General features: G+C 39.8%; 1 protein-coding gene across 2 annotated transcripts; it reads left to right on the top strand.

Moving 5' to 3' along the window:
- Window positions 1-590: 590 nt before the first annotated feature.
- On the top strand, window positions 591-15840 carry LOC133560143 (PRELI domain-containing protein 1, mitochondrial-like). 2 transcript variants are annotated; one of them, XM_061912337.1, is made up of 7 exons: window positions 591-750; window positions 4065-4250; window positions 4320-4545; window positions 7104-7217; window positions 9377-9455; window positions 10899-10924; window positions 15132-15840. In XM_061912337.1, the coding sequence occupies exons 2-7, from the start codon at window positions 4129-4131 to the stop codon at window positions 15165-15167; spliced, it is 603 nt and encodes a 200-aa protein (XP_061768321.1). In that variant the 5' UTR covers window positions 591-750; window positions 4065-4128; the 3' UTR covers window positions 15168-15840. The 2 variants fall into 2 exon arrangements, with proteins under 2 accessions (XP_061768321.1, XP_061768310.1); XM_061912326.1 differs by lacking the exon at window positions 10899-10924.
- The last annotated feature ends 332 nt before the right edge of the window (window positions 15841-16172 follow it).

Below are 16172 nucleotides of genomic sequence, written 5' to 3'. Positions count from 1 at the left end.
ATATAAATATAATTCACTTCACATCTGTGTTGGCCCTGCGATGAGGTGGCGACTTGTCCAGGGTGTACGCCGCCTTCCGCCCAATTGTAGCTGAGATATAACCCCAAAGGGAATAAGCGGTAGGAAATGGATGGATGGATGATTTCAAAACCGGTAATTTGAAATCGCATAAAGGGAAGAACATTAAGAGCTATTCAGTAGGATTTAAGGTCCAAGCTTACATCACACTCTTTTTTTTACTGCATGCATTTGGTAAATGCCGGAGTGAGAAGAGCTTTTAAAATAATTAGCGCATGCTTACTTTTACCGCATGCCTTTGGTAAGTGCAGAAGTGAGAAGAGGTTTTAAATTAATTAGCGCCCCCGGGAGCAATTCAAGGAAATACGGTATTTTAAATCAGAGCTGAATAATATTAAAGCACATAAGAGGAAACACTCCAGAATGAATCAATAAAAGAACTATCTATCTATAAAATGTGATTATTTTTAGATGACATAAAGAGTGTAATGTTGAGCAGCACGTGTTTCCGGACAGTTCCTCATCATGTCAGCTGTTTCTAGCAAACACTGGGTCACGTGACGGACGCCACACCTGCACTTCCTCATTTGGCCACTATGTCTAAGGTGGCGTTCCAGCGACGCAATGGCTTATCTCTTGTTGGGTTGTCGTCGTTTTCGTGGGGAAAAGCCGAACTAGTGGACGCTCACGCTGTGCTTATCGTATCCTGCCTCTCATTCTCAAAAATATTCGGTAAGAGTGATGATTTTTTTCCAATTGTTGAAGGCGCGTATAACTTGTTGTTGTGTTCCTCTTCTGCGGGCAATGATGAGGGACGCTTCGTAGTCAACTTCCTCTCTTGTTTAGTTCATCCTTGTCAAAACTAACCGGAAATATTACACATTGCCACGAACGCACTCTGCGGTATTGAAACGACACCAAGTCGATTTAATATCAGTGCGAAATATTCGACGTGTGGCGAAAGGTTGCTGGGCGATAGCGTTAGCAACATTAGCATGCTAGTGAAACACCTTTAGCACGGCAACGAAACTCGCGATATTTGAATGTCTTATCGCGTGAACTCAAGGTGATGACGTCAGTATTCATGTTGACCAGGGGCGTCAAAATCATTTTAGATTGGGGGGCCACATAGAGAAAACCGGACTGGTTGAATCACGGCACGGTGACTTAATAAAGACAACTTCAGATGGTTTGCTTTGTTTAAAAGAGAACAAGCACAATTCTGAAAATGTACAAATTATAATGTTTTTTACACTTACATCCATCCATCCATTTCTACCGCTTATTACCTTTTAGGATTGCGGGGGGCGCTGGTGCCTAGACTTACATGTTGCGGTTGATAGTATTATATCTTTACTTGTCCGATAATATTGGGCTGTCAATATTATCGGCCGATAAATGCATTAAAATGTTATATCGGAAATTATTGGTATTGGTTTCAAAATATAACATTTATGACTTTTAATAATGCTGCTGTGTACATTTTTTTTTTTTTAGTTACAAGTTTATTCACAATACAATACAACATTTACAATAGTGGTGAATATCAGATGTTGGTACGTGAAAGGGTCCCCCAAATAAGCTAGAAGAAGCTTTTGACAGGGGGTCCAAAGGACAATATATACATGGAAAGATGAAACATGGTAGCAACAAAAAACAAAAACAAAACAACAACGCTATATGATAAACACAAGATAATAGTACTAAAGCAAGCATACACATACATACATACATTCATTCAACCATGCAAAACCCAACACGAGTCTACCCCACATGAGGCATTAAAGATATGTGGTTAATAGGTAAGTTTTCAGTTTCTTTTTGAAGTTGGAGAATGGATACAGCATATTGAGGCTCTCATTAAGCTGGTTCCAAATCTTTGGTCCCCTGCATACGACACTGTGAGCGGTACAAGCCAGTAAACGATGTTTACCTGTTATCAGATCTAAGTTACGAGTGTTGTGGGCATGGACACCCCCTCCGTGTGTTGGTTGAGGTGGGGGGGGGGGGGGGGGTGTATAATGTAGCCTGGAAGAGTTAGGGATCCATGGGATTCTGGGTATTTGTTCTGTTGTGTTTATGTTGTGTTACAGTGCGGATGTTCTCCCGAAATGTTTGTCATTCTTGTTTGGTGTGGGTTCACAGTGTGGCGCATATTAGTAAGAGTGTTAAAGTTGTTTTTATCACAACCATCAGTGTAAGCTGTGTGGCTGTTGACCAAGTATGCCTTGCAGTCGGTGATGTGTGCTAGCAGGGGTTGCATGCTACATGTGACCGGCCAGCACGTGTATAGCATGACGTGAAGGCGGGCGCGACGATATGTTTTAGAGAACGTTAAAAGCATTGTTACCACGACACGCCCTCACAATAGTTATGCAGGTGAAAACCGGAGAATGTTAGCCCAGGGATATTTCTGGGAAAGGCACTGAAATCAGGACAACCTCCCGGAAAAATCTTGAGGGTCGGCAAGTATGCAGCTGAGCCACATCAGAGTGATCAAAGAACCGCATGCGGCTTTGTAGCCGCGGGTTGCCGACCCCTGATCTACATAGATACACAGAATTGCTATTGTGACATCTAGTGGACACATTTAGAACAGCCGTTTCTTTCATTCAAAAATTTCGGCTCATTTTTATATTTAGCAAATTCATCCCGTGGGCTGGATAAAACCTGATCCGGCCCGCGGGCCGTACGTTTGACACCCCTGATGTAGACCATGGGATAAACCTTTATATACTCGTGGTAACGCCATTATTCATTAAAAATGGACGCCTAATTATTCTATTCAATTATATCTCGCAAATAAATCTAATATAGTATCAATACACTTTTAAGCAACTGTCTGAATAATGTTAAATTATGCATCACTGTTAATGTCAATCGCAACACTATTTATTCAAATGTACTTTATTTTAGTCTACATTAAAGGGACCAAGTATATCTAAAGTGTGTTAGTTATTAGTGGATTGAAATACATTCATTGGCCGCCAAATACTTAATTGGCTTATAATTCCAATACATGCACTTAAAAACACAAGAGATCTGATCTCTGGGGATTAAACAAAAATTAAAACATTTTGTATCTATATATCCATATACATGTGTATACTGTGTGTATATATATATATATATATATATATATATATATATATATATATATATATATATATATATATATATATATATATATATATATATATATATATATATATATATATGTATATGTATATGTATATATATCTCATCAGAGTATGTACATTGAATTATTTACATCATATGGCGCCACTGTTGACCTCTGAACAATGGCAGAGTTGGTGAATCTGGTACAGCGGCTGGAGCTTGCAGTGGGCGCCTGTAGGCTATGTTTTATTGCCTGGAGGCCTGCTGAATAAATTCTAGTCTGTTTTATTGTGAAGTAAAAACTCCTCTTGCTTCTTGTAGTCTGATTCATTGTGAAGAAAACCTTCTTCTAGTCTTTTATTGTGAAGAAAACCTCTGCTTGCTGTTTTATTGTGAAGAAAATCGCCGCTTGCTTCTTTTAGTTAGTTTCATTGTGAAAAAAACCTCCTTCTAGTTTGTTTTATTGTAAGGAAAAACTTCTTGTAGCTTGTTTCCATGTGAAGAAAATCGGCGCTTGCTTCTTCTAGTCAGTTTTATTGTGAAAAAAAACTTCTTGTAGCATGTTTTAATGTGAAGAAAACCTCCACTTGCTTCTTCTAGCTGTTTTTTTGTCAAGAAAACCTCTGCTTGCTGTTTTATTGTGAAGAAAATCGCCGCTTGCTTCTTCTAGTCAGTTTTGTTGTGAAAAAAAAACTCCTTCTAGCCTGTTTTATTGTGAAGAAAATTTTCTAGCCTGTTTTAATGTGAAGAAAACCTCCACTTGCTTCGTCTAGCTGTTGTATTGTGAAGACAACCTCTGCTTGCTGTTTTATTGTGAAGAAAACCTCTGCCTGCTGTTTTATTGTGAAGAAAATCGCCACTTGCTTCTTCAAGCCGCATATATATATGGATGTTGATTTTTTTTCTTTTTTTTTTTCTTCTCAAAGTTTTTCACGGACCAGTACCGGGCCATGGCTCGATGGTTAGTGACCTTGTCAAGTGACTGCATGTATGAAAATTGTGGCGGGCGACAGTAGAAGGATGGTCAAGTACTTCAGTAGTAGAAGTGACATCAACAGTGCTTGGGACCATGTTGTGTCTGCCTTCTGGCAGCGCTATCCAAACCCTTTCAGGTAAACCAGCACTTCCCCCCCACCCCCAATACTGTTGTTGACCTCTAGTAAGCTTGTTGTGTTGCTCAGTACGCACGTTCTCACAGAGGACGTGGTGTACCGCGAGGTGACTGTCGACCACAGGCTGCTGTCCAGACGCCTCCTGATGAAGACCAATCGGCTGCCCCGCTGGGCTGAGTGCTTCTTCCCCTCTGGCATGTCACGCTCTGTCTACATTGTTGAAGACTCCATCGTGGACCCTGTCAGGCGGACTCTGACTACCTACACCTGGAACCTCAACCACACCACACTCATGGTGAGCACAACCACAACAACACTTTTTTATATGGCAACTGAAGTGAGTAGTTTTGTCATTAGCAAGAAGTTGCAGTTGCAAGTCCAAGACGTTAGATGGCAGCAGTGTATAGTTTATGGTGTGTTGGCTAGTCAGTTCACTCTTTGCTGAATCCAGTGTTTTGTTGCACACTAAAAAGTGGTAATACTGTAAGTATTGTACTTAGTACGTACAAAATGTTTAATTGTAACGTTCATTGTGGTTTTCAAATTTGGAGGTGTTGGACTCGCAATGTAAAACGGCAAATGCTAGTCAGTAGCATGCCAATAGCAAAGCCAATGTATATTAGCATCAAGCTATCGAATTTTTGGAAAAGTGGAGCCTTACTATACTTATGTTGAAGCGTTATTTGAGTAAATTGATTTTAAATTTGCAACATGAAGAGCTGGCTGAGTTGGCAACCGGACGTGATGTCATGCGCTACCCAGTTAACGCTGTTGGACTTTAGTTGAATTGGTGCACGGTAAGACCGGTTGGATTTGGTCGTTGCAAAAACGGTACCTGATTCGGTGTCCATCCCTACACATAATTGTACATCCGACATGTAAGTGGTGCAGCTATTGATTGTTTTAGTAATTAAGTAATTTACCAAATAGTTTGTTCGACTAGTCCAGAGGTCGGCAACCCAAAATGGTGAAAGAGCCAAATTGGACCAAAAATACAAAAAAAAAAAAAAAATCGGTCTGGAGCCGCAAAAAAAATCAAAGCCTTATATAAGTGTTATAATGAAGGCAACATATGATGTAAGTGTCTATATTAGCTATATTAGCCTACTATCAAAGGCTGATGCAAATCTCCATTGACAAAAATTTTATATTAAATTTTTTTATTGTGCACATTTTTGCAACATTGGAAAACATTAGTAAAATGGAGGCTTCTCAGAGGGTGAGATAACTTGCAGTCATGGATTGACCAAATATGCCTGATTAGCACTCCAGCAAATCAATGAAATCAACAATGCTCACTTTCGTGCATTCACGCACAGCATAAAATGTTTGGTGGAAAAAAATAGACAAAGAAGGAGTGGCATAAAACTTTTCTGTGGCAGCATCGGAAAAAGTTACAAACTACGATGAGTTCAAGGATCGCTGTCATTAGTAGGACAAAACGGTGCTTTCCAAATACTCCTCAGTATCATTTTCACACATCTGTGAAAGACGTCCAGGGAGCCACTAGGGAGGCGCTAAAGAGCCGCATGCGGCTCTAGAGCCGCAGGTTGTTGACTCCTGGACTAGTCCAATAAAACACACTATGGCCTGAATACATGTTTTAGGGAAAATAAATGTTTCTGCTTGACATAACCTTTACTCTTTTTTCACATTAAAATATGCACTTTTTAAAATGTGTACATTAATAAAAAAATTATAATCTGTGCTGGTCACTGTGACACAGATCATGGCACCCGCACACCCACGCTCCTAAGTGCAGTCAATTACACGGAAACTGCGGAAACTATGTCTCCAATATTTATACATTAAACGATGAATCAAAGCAACAAGTTATAAATCCTAGCTTTAACTGACGAACAGATTTGACAAGTCTGTTGCTTTTTGGGACGGTTACATTTCACATTTCAAGCCGTGCAGTACCTGGGAATTGATTCTCGTACTCAGCAGTACCAATTTTTGGTGCTTTTATGTGTTTTCAAATGTGTTAATAAATGTAATTGTTTAGTTATTTTAAAAAAGTCTTCATTTTTAGAAATAATTTTCAATAGTGAGCTAATGCTGTCCATTTGTTATATCTTGTTTTCTTCTACTTCTGTGCCACATTTGCAGGTATTATACAGTTGACTTTGCATGCATTTGCAATTCCAAGACGTTAGATGGCAAATAGTGTCTGGACTAGTAGTGTTGCTGTAGCCAGATGTAGTCTTTGGTATTAAGTTGAATGTGCCAGTCTTTCTTTTGCTGATTCCTACAAACCCCTGTAAGTATTGTGCTTATTTCACACAAGCTGTTGGATTGTAACATGCATCTTAGTTATACTCACTTAACCAAATTTGGAAGTGTTGAATTTCTCATGTAAAACCGCGAATGCTTATTGGTAGCATGACTTGATCAAATCTAATGTAAATCAGCATCGAGCTAGCGCATTTTGGAAAGTGTATACTTACTGTACGTTTTAGCGCCTTCTACCTGCTTTGTTGGTATGGAAATGTGTAACATTACTTAAAGACAGTCTGACTGAGTCCACGCTGATTGCTTGAGCAAGTCCCGAAAAAAACAAGACACCAAATATTTCTGTGGGGTAAAATTGATAGTATTAAAAGGCCCAGAGTTCATCACGTTGTCTTCCACCAACTTCCACACAACACAATCTGAGATATCTGGGCTTGTCCACCATTATTTTTATCATTACGAGTATTATCATTGTTATTACAGACGACTGCACTGAGGTGAGTGATTTGGCGTTGCCGTGGCAACAGTAGAGACGCTGTTATCCGTGTGACAAGCAAATAATGTAAAAGTAAAACATCTTCTGAACCTGCCTGTGTCTGTGTGCTACTGTACGTGAAGTCTGTGGAGGAGCGTTGTGTTTTCCAAGACTGTGCGGAGCAGCCAGGCGTCACCCTGCTCAGACGGGAGGCGTGGATCTCCTCAGGCATCTACGGTTTCTCCAGACCCATCCAGGTGCTTGACCTTGTACTCTTTTATTCTTTCTCGTGCCGTATTTGACTTCCTGTTTTATTGTTGAAAACTGTTGATAAAAGTATTCTGTATCGATCAATATGGATAATTATTGTTGTTGTTTTTAATGACCTGTCAAAAATAAGGACCAGGAGGAAAATATATTGAATGTAAACATTTGCATTTCAAATGTAATCTTCCCAGACTTCCCTCTCCCCAGCCACTTCGTCTAGCTCTTCCCGGGGGATCCCGAGGCGTTCCCAGGCCAGCCGGGAGACATAGTCTTCCCAACGTGTCCTGGGTCTTCCCCGTGGCCTCCTACCGGTTGGACGTGCCCTAAACACCTCCCTCGGGATCCCCCGGGAAGAGCTAGACGAAGTGGCTGGGGAGAGGGAAGTCTGGGTTTCCCTGCTTAGGCTGTTGCCCCCGCGACCCGACCTCGGATAAGCGGAAGATGATGGATGGATGGATGGATGTAATCCTTCTCTGTTTATAATACCTCAGCTATCACGGCAAATAGGAAAGGAAATGTCAACCAAACCATAGGAAACAATCAATGTAAATAAAATTCTAAAATCATATCAAACACTAGACAATACCCTCTTAGAATGAAGGTGCAAAAATAGGGCACATGTTAGAAATGCTTAATAAAGTGTAACAAAATAGTGCAAAGTATGAAAATGTAAACACAGAGAAACCCGAGAATAAATATTTTCTGCAGGTTTAGTGCCACAAAGTTACAGCTGTGCTCTAAAGGGTGAGCACTTTCTAAAGTGGTGCGGTATTACCAGTCTCTGTGGGGACGAGCGCCTTGCATCATTTACAGACCACATTGGTCCACATAGACGACAGTCCGCTTTTTAAAAATCCAAAAAAACTGCTATACTGTCGAGGGGACTTTTTCTGTTTGACCCCCAATTTCTTCATATTCACTTTCTCTTCTCACTCCATGCGAAGAATCAACCGCGAGACCACAAGATGGCGCAACCAAAATTGATAGTTGATACTGTTACCTTTGCGTATCAGTGATAATATCCTGCCTTGCTCATTTACCAGAGTGCGAGGGCCTTTGTTCACGCAACCAACCTTGCTTTGCAACTTCCGACAAAGAAGGAAAAAAAATTGGACGTTTTATGGAACACATTTTTTTTGTGATATTGATTACGTGTCTATCGCGATATACACTAAATTGCCAAAGTATTTACTCACATAGGAACTTGAAGTGTCATCCCATAGAATTGTCCAAAATATTTTGGTATCCTAGAGCATTCAAAGTTCCTTTCACTGGAACTACGGGGCCAAGCCCAACTCCTGAAAAACAACCCCACACCATAATTCCTCCTCCACCAAATTTCACACTCGGCACAATGCAGTCCAAAATATAGCGTTCTCCTGGCAACTTCCAAACCCAGACTGGTCCATCAAATCCCGAAATGAAAAAAGAGTGACTGATCAGTCTGGAGAAGGTGTCTCCACTGCTCTAGAGTCCAGTGGCGACGTGCCTTACACCACTGAATCCGACGCTTTGCATTGGACTTGGTGATGTATGCCTTATATGCAGCTGCCCTTCGTACTGTACGTGGGCTAATTTGAAGGTCACAGGAAGTTTGGAGCTCTGTAGCCACGGACTGTGCAGAAAGTCTATGCACTATGCACTTCAGCATCCGCTGACACCTCTCTGTCAGTTTATGTGGCCTACCACTAGGCGGCTGACCTGATGTTGTTCCCATACTATTCACTTTTCTTATAATAAAGTTGACTTTGGATTATTTAGGAGCGAGGACATTTCACGACTAAATTTGTTGCACAGGTGGCATCCTATGACAATTCCACGCTGGAAATCACTGAGAGAGGCCCATTCTTTCACAAATGTTTGTAGAAACAGTCTCCATGCCTAAGTGATTAGGGCACCTTATTCTCATCATTTGGATGGGTGGCCAAATACTTTTGGCAATGTAGTGTATTTCGAAATCGTTTTATCGCCCAGCCTTAGTCACACACTCACCAGCTGAGTTTGTGCAAGAAAATCCAAGTTAGGTTTCTCACGGTTCCTGAAGGAAATGACAATTTGTCGCTACCGCCACAAGAAAAGGAGGCAGTTGTTTTCTTTGTTTCAATATCTCTTTTATGTCAAGCTTATTTCCTGTTTGTCCTCCCCCCAGGAGTTCGGATTGGCTCGCTTCAAGAGCAACCAAGCGAAAGCCATGAAAGGGCTGGAGTACGCGCTGTCCAACATACAAGGTGACCTGCACACTCAGCACTGAAGTCGTCCTTAAACTAGATGTTTGTGGTGGGTTTGGAACATAAATGCAGTTCATTTAATGGAGCATGTGGCGTCAACAATCTTGTACTGTCACTAAGAAGCCAGCAGAGGGCGTGACTACACTGGTTTGCTGCCTAAACGGGATGGTGTAGAACAGGAGTAGGGAACCTATGGCTCTAGAGCCAGATGTGGCTCTTTTGATGACTGCATCTGGCTCTCGGATAAATCTGAGCTGACATTGCTTAACAGGATAAGTAATGAATAATTCCACTTGTAATCACAGTGTTAAAAACAACGTTCAAAATATAAAACATTCTCATGCATTTTTATGTTCAAGAAGTTGCAATAATTGTAAGAAGTAATTTATTTATTATTGGTTAGTGTGGGGCTTGCCCTCCTGGGGGTTCTTAAGACCACCAAGAGCCTATTTTAGGGTTAAAATATAGTTTTACTTTATTTTTCTCTCAGTTGCTTTACAGCAATTGTCTTTTTCTCTTTCGTCCTCACTCGCGCTCTGGCTCCAGCCCCAACCCTGTCTCTCCTCCTGGCTGCTGCTTATAACAAAGCGACAGGCGATTAGATAAAAAGGCCCAGGTGGGCCATCTACGCACCTGTCGCTGATTTCGAGGCCGGTCCTGGCAACATCCCGCTTTGCTGCAGGCCCACAGGCCACGCCCCCTCCACAGTTAGCTTCAGAATAAAAATGTTTTTACAAAGAATAAGAGACTTATTATACTCTGGAAATGTTGGTCTTACTTAAAAATGTACGCGTTTATTTGTGTTCAGTGTTAAAAAAAAGTTATATGGCTCTTAGGGAAATACATTTTAAAATATTTGGCTTTTTGGCTCTCTCAGCCAAAAAGGTTCCCGACCCCTGGTGTAGAATTTAGAAGTCAACAAAAACACACTTTCATGAGAGAGGGAGCATCTGTTTCTGAATGTTCTGAACTCCTGTTTCATTGCTGCATTGAATTGTGACACACTTTCATGAGAGAGGGAGCATCTGTTTCTGAATGTTCTGAACTCCTGTTTCATTGCTGCATTGAATTGTGACTTAGCGGGGGTCTGCGTGAAAGTACAATGGATCAAATTCCCCCAGCTCACGTCAGTTTCGTTAGACAGCAAACTAGACTAAACTGCATCAGCAGCAAAGATGATCCGTTATCCTGCAAACATTATTCTGGTTATGGAATTCAGATGTGTCGCCGCCATCACCTCATATAACAGAATATGAGGAAGTGGCGCAGGAAAAGGAAGTGAAGATGTGATAGAGGGATGGCGCCGATATGTGTCATGCATCAAGTTATTGAAAGAAAGGAGACATTTTGATGCATGGCGCTCCTTGATTGGCAAAGCGTTTGTGCTGATGCGGCATTGTTGTGATTCTGTCCCACCGCCGCCTTTGTCGACATCACCTTCAGGCATCAGACTCAGGCTGAGCGCAGCGGTGAGTATGGAAGCAGTGGTCATGACCTAGGTCACAACATTAGGTACATCTGCACCATCTACTGGGCTGAGATGACATAGCTTCATGTAATGCCAATAAAGTCAAACATATCTTATATGCTGCAAGTCCAAAGAAGATCTTAGTTTAAAATAGTTCTCATAATTAAGAGTTTCATTCATTTTCTTTATGTATTTAAAAATCAAATTCCTAAGAATTGTAATAAGGTTTTCATCATTTTAACATGTTTCCCCTCCGGCTTCCTTTACTTTTTCCTCAAATTTCACACACATTTTCTCCTCAGAATTTTATTGCTTTTTCCCCATACATTTTAAGAAACGTTAATCATTTCAACACTTTTTTTTTCTTTCTCTGTTTAAAATGGTCTTCTCATGATTTTTACTTTTTCTGTAAAGTTTTATACATTTTAATGCTAATTTTCTCTGTAAGTGTTTGAAATCAAAGAATGTTTCTCATAATTTTGAAGATGGTTTCCTTAGAATTTTTACATGTTCCCAATAATTTTTCCCATTTTAATTTTGAGAGAATATTGCATAATTTCAGTACCTCCTTTCCTCAAAATCTTTGATATTTTTTTTTCACAAGTTTACCACATTTTGTTCAGATTTTTCACATTTTCCCAATACATTTTAATCATTGTAATCATCAATTTGATGACTGTTATTCATAATTTTGCTACTTTTTTCTTAAAATTTTTACATTTTCGCAATAATTTTACCCATTTGTTCATCATCATTTTAAGAGTATTTCCCATTAATTCAACACTTTTGTCCCATAAAATCCTAGGAATATTTCCCATAATTAAACATTTTTTCCTCAATTTTTTTCATTTTAATTTTAGCAATGTTTCACATAATTTAAATATTTTTTCCTTCTTAAAAAGTATAGGTTTTGTATAGGATGTCTCAGTAGTGCAGGAGTACCTAATGATGTGGCCGTGAGTATTGAAGCGGTCACATGATGTAGCAGAAATAGTGTGTTTATGTACGTGCACGTATGCACAGTAAAAATTAGATCCATGTCCAGTTGGTTGCTAGTATGTTATTTTCTAGCTAGAAATATGTACAATCACAGCATTTCCAGGATGTAATCAATTATTGTGACTATTTGATGGTTGTCTGGTATTAGTCGCTACTCTGCATGAAGGATGTTGCTTGTCAAAGTTGTTACAAGCTTTGTCTCATGGAGGCAAACTCTTTGTATCACCGCATGTCGCCATGGAAGGGCAGCACAATCTAGTTTCTATAATTATGTCTACAACTACTCTGTACACTTTAGATCAGTGGTCCCCAACCTTTTTGTACCTGCGGAACGGTCAACGCTTGATAATTTGTCCCGCGGCCTGGGAAGGGAGGGGTTTTGGGGGGATTTATTTATTTATTTTCTTTGTCATGAAAAAGGGAGGTTTTTGGGTTGGTGCACTAATTGTAAATGTATCTTGTGCTTTTTATGGTGATTTAATAAAAAAATAAAAAAAAAATTTATAAAAAATTATTCTGCGGCCCGGTGGTTGGGGACCACTGCTTTAGATGGATGATTAAATTGCATGCAGTGGATGAAGTCTTGGACCAGTCTAATACTGTCTTAGGTGGTAAATGTTGTGCATGTAGCAGCGCTAGGGATGATGTTTGATAAGAAATTATCCAGTAAGAGCCCATTATCGAATCCTCTTATCAAACCGATTCCTTATCGATTCTCTTATCGAATCCAGATAGGTTGTTGTATATGGAAAAAAACCCCACAATATTTGGTTTAACAAAAGCTCACTTTTATAAGAAATTTTTTTTAAATAAATATTGACTGTTGTTACCTCCCTAAAAAAATTAAATAAATAACTATTGACTGTTGCTACCCAAATTATATTAAGTGGGATTTTTTAGAAAAACAAATGTATACAGTTACACAAAAACAACCTGTCTCTGTGATCACAATAAGTGTATAAATAAAAATAGTGCTAAATAAAATCAATCCCTTTGGCACAAAACTGAAAATACAGCTCTCCAAAAAGTGCACTTCTGCTGCTAATGGAATATACTAACTAGACCAGGGGTCGGCAACCCAAAATGCTGAAAGAGCCATATTGGACCGAAAATACAAAAAATAATCTGTCTTGAGCCGCAAAAAATGAAAATTCTTTTATAAGTTTTATAATGAAGATAACACATGATGTAAGTGTCTATATTGGTTATATTACCCTACTATTAAAATGATTTTAAAAGTCATATATAAGTGTTTATATTAAAGACAAAACATGATGTAAACGTCTATATTAGCTATAAAAGCCTACTATCAAAATGTCTGACGCAAATCTTTTTTGACAGAAATGTTGAAATGTAATATTTATTGTACACATTTTTACAACGTTCGAAAACATTAGTAAAATGGAGTCTTCCCAGAGGCTGAAATTACTCCTGGAAATTACTGTTATAGAATGGCCAAATGTATAGATGTGCGTGTCCAAGTTAAAGGAAATGGCAGGCTGTCTTCTTCTAATGGATTTATTACAATCTTTGCAAGCTGGGTAATGTTTGCTCTGGTCTGGAACAACATGGCACACAAACAATGATCAGAAATGCATACAAATAATATGTCATGAGACACACAAATATAAATTGAAAATTAAAAAATATTATTAGAAATTAAATTAAAAATACTTCAATGAAATAAAATAAACTCAAATATACCTACACACGAGGCATAATGATGCAATATATACATACAGCTAGCCTAAATAGCATGTTAGCATTGATTAGCTTGCAGTAATGCAGTAACCGAATATGCCTGATTAGCACTCCACACAAGTCAATAACATTAACAAAGCTCACCTTTGTCCATTCACGCTGTCGTGGAAATTTCTTAAAGACGATTCTTTAGTGACAAATAGCTTTAAAATGATTTATTAAAGTAACAAACAAATAATAACAAGCTTTGCAAAGCGAGACCAAACCAGAACGACAAATCCGTTCGTTCCAGCTTGTTCTAACTCCTTTAGAATTTGACATGACAAATATACATTCTCAGAAGTCCCACCCTCCATGCACATTTACATACAGTACACCAGTGGAATGAATACCCAAAGTCCTGTGAAGGGGAGAGGATGTCGTTTGCCCAGAGGGGGGTCACTCAGGAAAGGGGACCAATTTAGCTCTGTTGGGGGTCAGGAAGAGGACACACACATGCCCAGGTCAACTATAGTCCACATGTCACATCAAAGACACAGGAGAAAGAGTCCGATCAGATTAGAGGCCTCTTGCAGAGCGTCACATACCTAAACCTAATAAACAACTTTTGGTACCCAGTTCAAAGAACATCATCTATTGAAACAAGTATAAGTAATTTTGCTATCACAACGCACAGCATTGGACAAAATGAGACAAAAAAGGAGTGGCATAAAACACGTCTTAGAAAGTCGGAGAAAGTTGTACATGTAAACAAACTACCGTGAGTTCATGGACCGCCAAAAGTAGCAGGACAAAAGGGCACTCGCCAAATAGTCTCCTAATTACTGAAGCATGTTTAGATTGCACAGTACAGTACATATTCCGCACAATTAGCAAACGTTGCCCAGCTTGCAAAGATTGTAATAAATCCATTAGAAGAAGACAACCTGCCATTTCCTTTAACTTGGACACGCACATCTATAAATGTTGCAAACTTTATTGTGGATGTTCTCTACTAAATCCTTTCAGCAAAACAATGGCAATATCGCAAAATGATCAAGTATAACACATAGAATGGACCTGCTATCCCCGTTTAAATAAGAAAATCTCATTTCAGTTGGCCTTTAATGCTGATTGTGATAATAGAAGGAAAAAATGTTAATAATGTGATTATTGGTATTGTTAGTAACTAATAACACTAATATTGATGGTCAAATATATATAACTTTTAACCTTTTTCAAGATAATGTATGCATCATTGCAAATCAAAATTATGTCATATTGACCACGCCCCTAGCCACGCCCACACCAAATATTATATAGTGGCAATCTAGGGTAAACCCTGATGATACTCGTGTTGCCCGTTGTCCTGGCATGCTGTGTGTGTGTGTGTGTGTGTGTGTGTGTGTGTGTGTGTGTGTGTGTGTCTGTGTGAAGGTTCTTTCAGGATACAAATAAGACTTCATGTTGTTTCAGGAAGTACGGTCAGCTCACGCTCCTGTTGTGTATTTCTGTTTTTGTGGGCTCAGGAGAGACGGCCCAGCGGCTGCCCCGGGGCCCGGTGAAGGAGGCGTCCGACAAGGCCAAGGAGGCGGCCAAGAGTCTGGCGTCGGCCGCGTCACAGAAGCCTCAGCAGTTTGTCTAATCAGGACTTTTGTCCATCCTCTTTCTAAGAAACTATCTCTACTTTATGTCTCAGGTCCAGCCGCAAATGCGGTATCGCTGCTGCAATCATGCCATATCATTTTAAAACATATTTCAAGCTCGAAAGCTTCGCTTTTGCTTCTCGATTATGACTTGACGTCGGATGTTATGAACAGGATAAATGCTAATTCCTTGCCGACTTATTCCCTCCCGGAGTCGCGTCTCAACAGCTTTTGGCAGGATTGAACATCAAACCTGCACGGCGAACACGTCTGACGAGCAGCTGGCACGCAACGCTGTTTACTGGTGTCGCATTAGAGGAGCGTTCAGAGACACGCCCTCATGCTGGAGGTGATTGTGGAGTAAAAGCATGCAAACATCTTGATGGGGGCGGGAAGACAAGTCCACATATTGTAAATATGCAATTGTGAGGACAAACATCTCACAACTTTGGAACATTTCAAAAACAGCAGCGTCTTTTTAGAGTGAAATGTTTTCCTTCTGCACCTGAAAACATGATGATGTGTTTAGCAAGAATGTTTAATGAAATATTTAGTTGTACAGAATAATTAAAATATTTACTTTTATCTTCAACTTTGAGTTTAAATCAAATGTTTTTTGTGTAATTTTTTTTCAACATTCTTGTTATTATTTTCAGGGCAGCACGGTGGTAGAAGGGTTAATGCGTCTGCCTCACAATATGAAGGTCCTGAGTAGTTCTGGGTTCAATCCCGGGCTCTGGATCTTTCTGTGTGGAGTTTGCATGTTCTCCCCGTGACTGCGTGGGTTCCCTCCGGGTACTCCGGCTTCCTCCCACTTCCAAAGACATGCACCTGGGGATAGGTTGATTGGCAACACTAAATTGGCCCTAGTGTGTGAATGTGAGTGTGAATGTTCTCTGTCTATGTTGGTCCTGCGATGAGGTG

Source organism: Nerophis ophidion, linkage group LG01 (assembly GCF_033978795.1).
Source record: "Nerophis ophidion isolate RoL-2023_Sa linkage group LG01, RoL_Noph_v1.0, whole genome shotgun sequence".
Lineage (NCBI taxonomy): Eukaryota > Metazoa > Chordata > Actinopteri > Syngnathiformes > Syngnathidae > Nerophis > Nerophis ophidion.
This window is presented reverse-complemented; position numbering and strand designations above follow the sequence as displayed.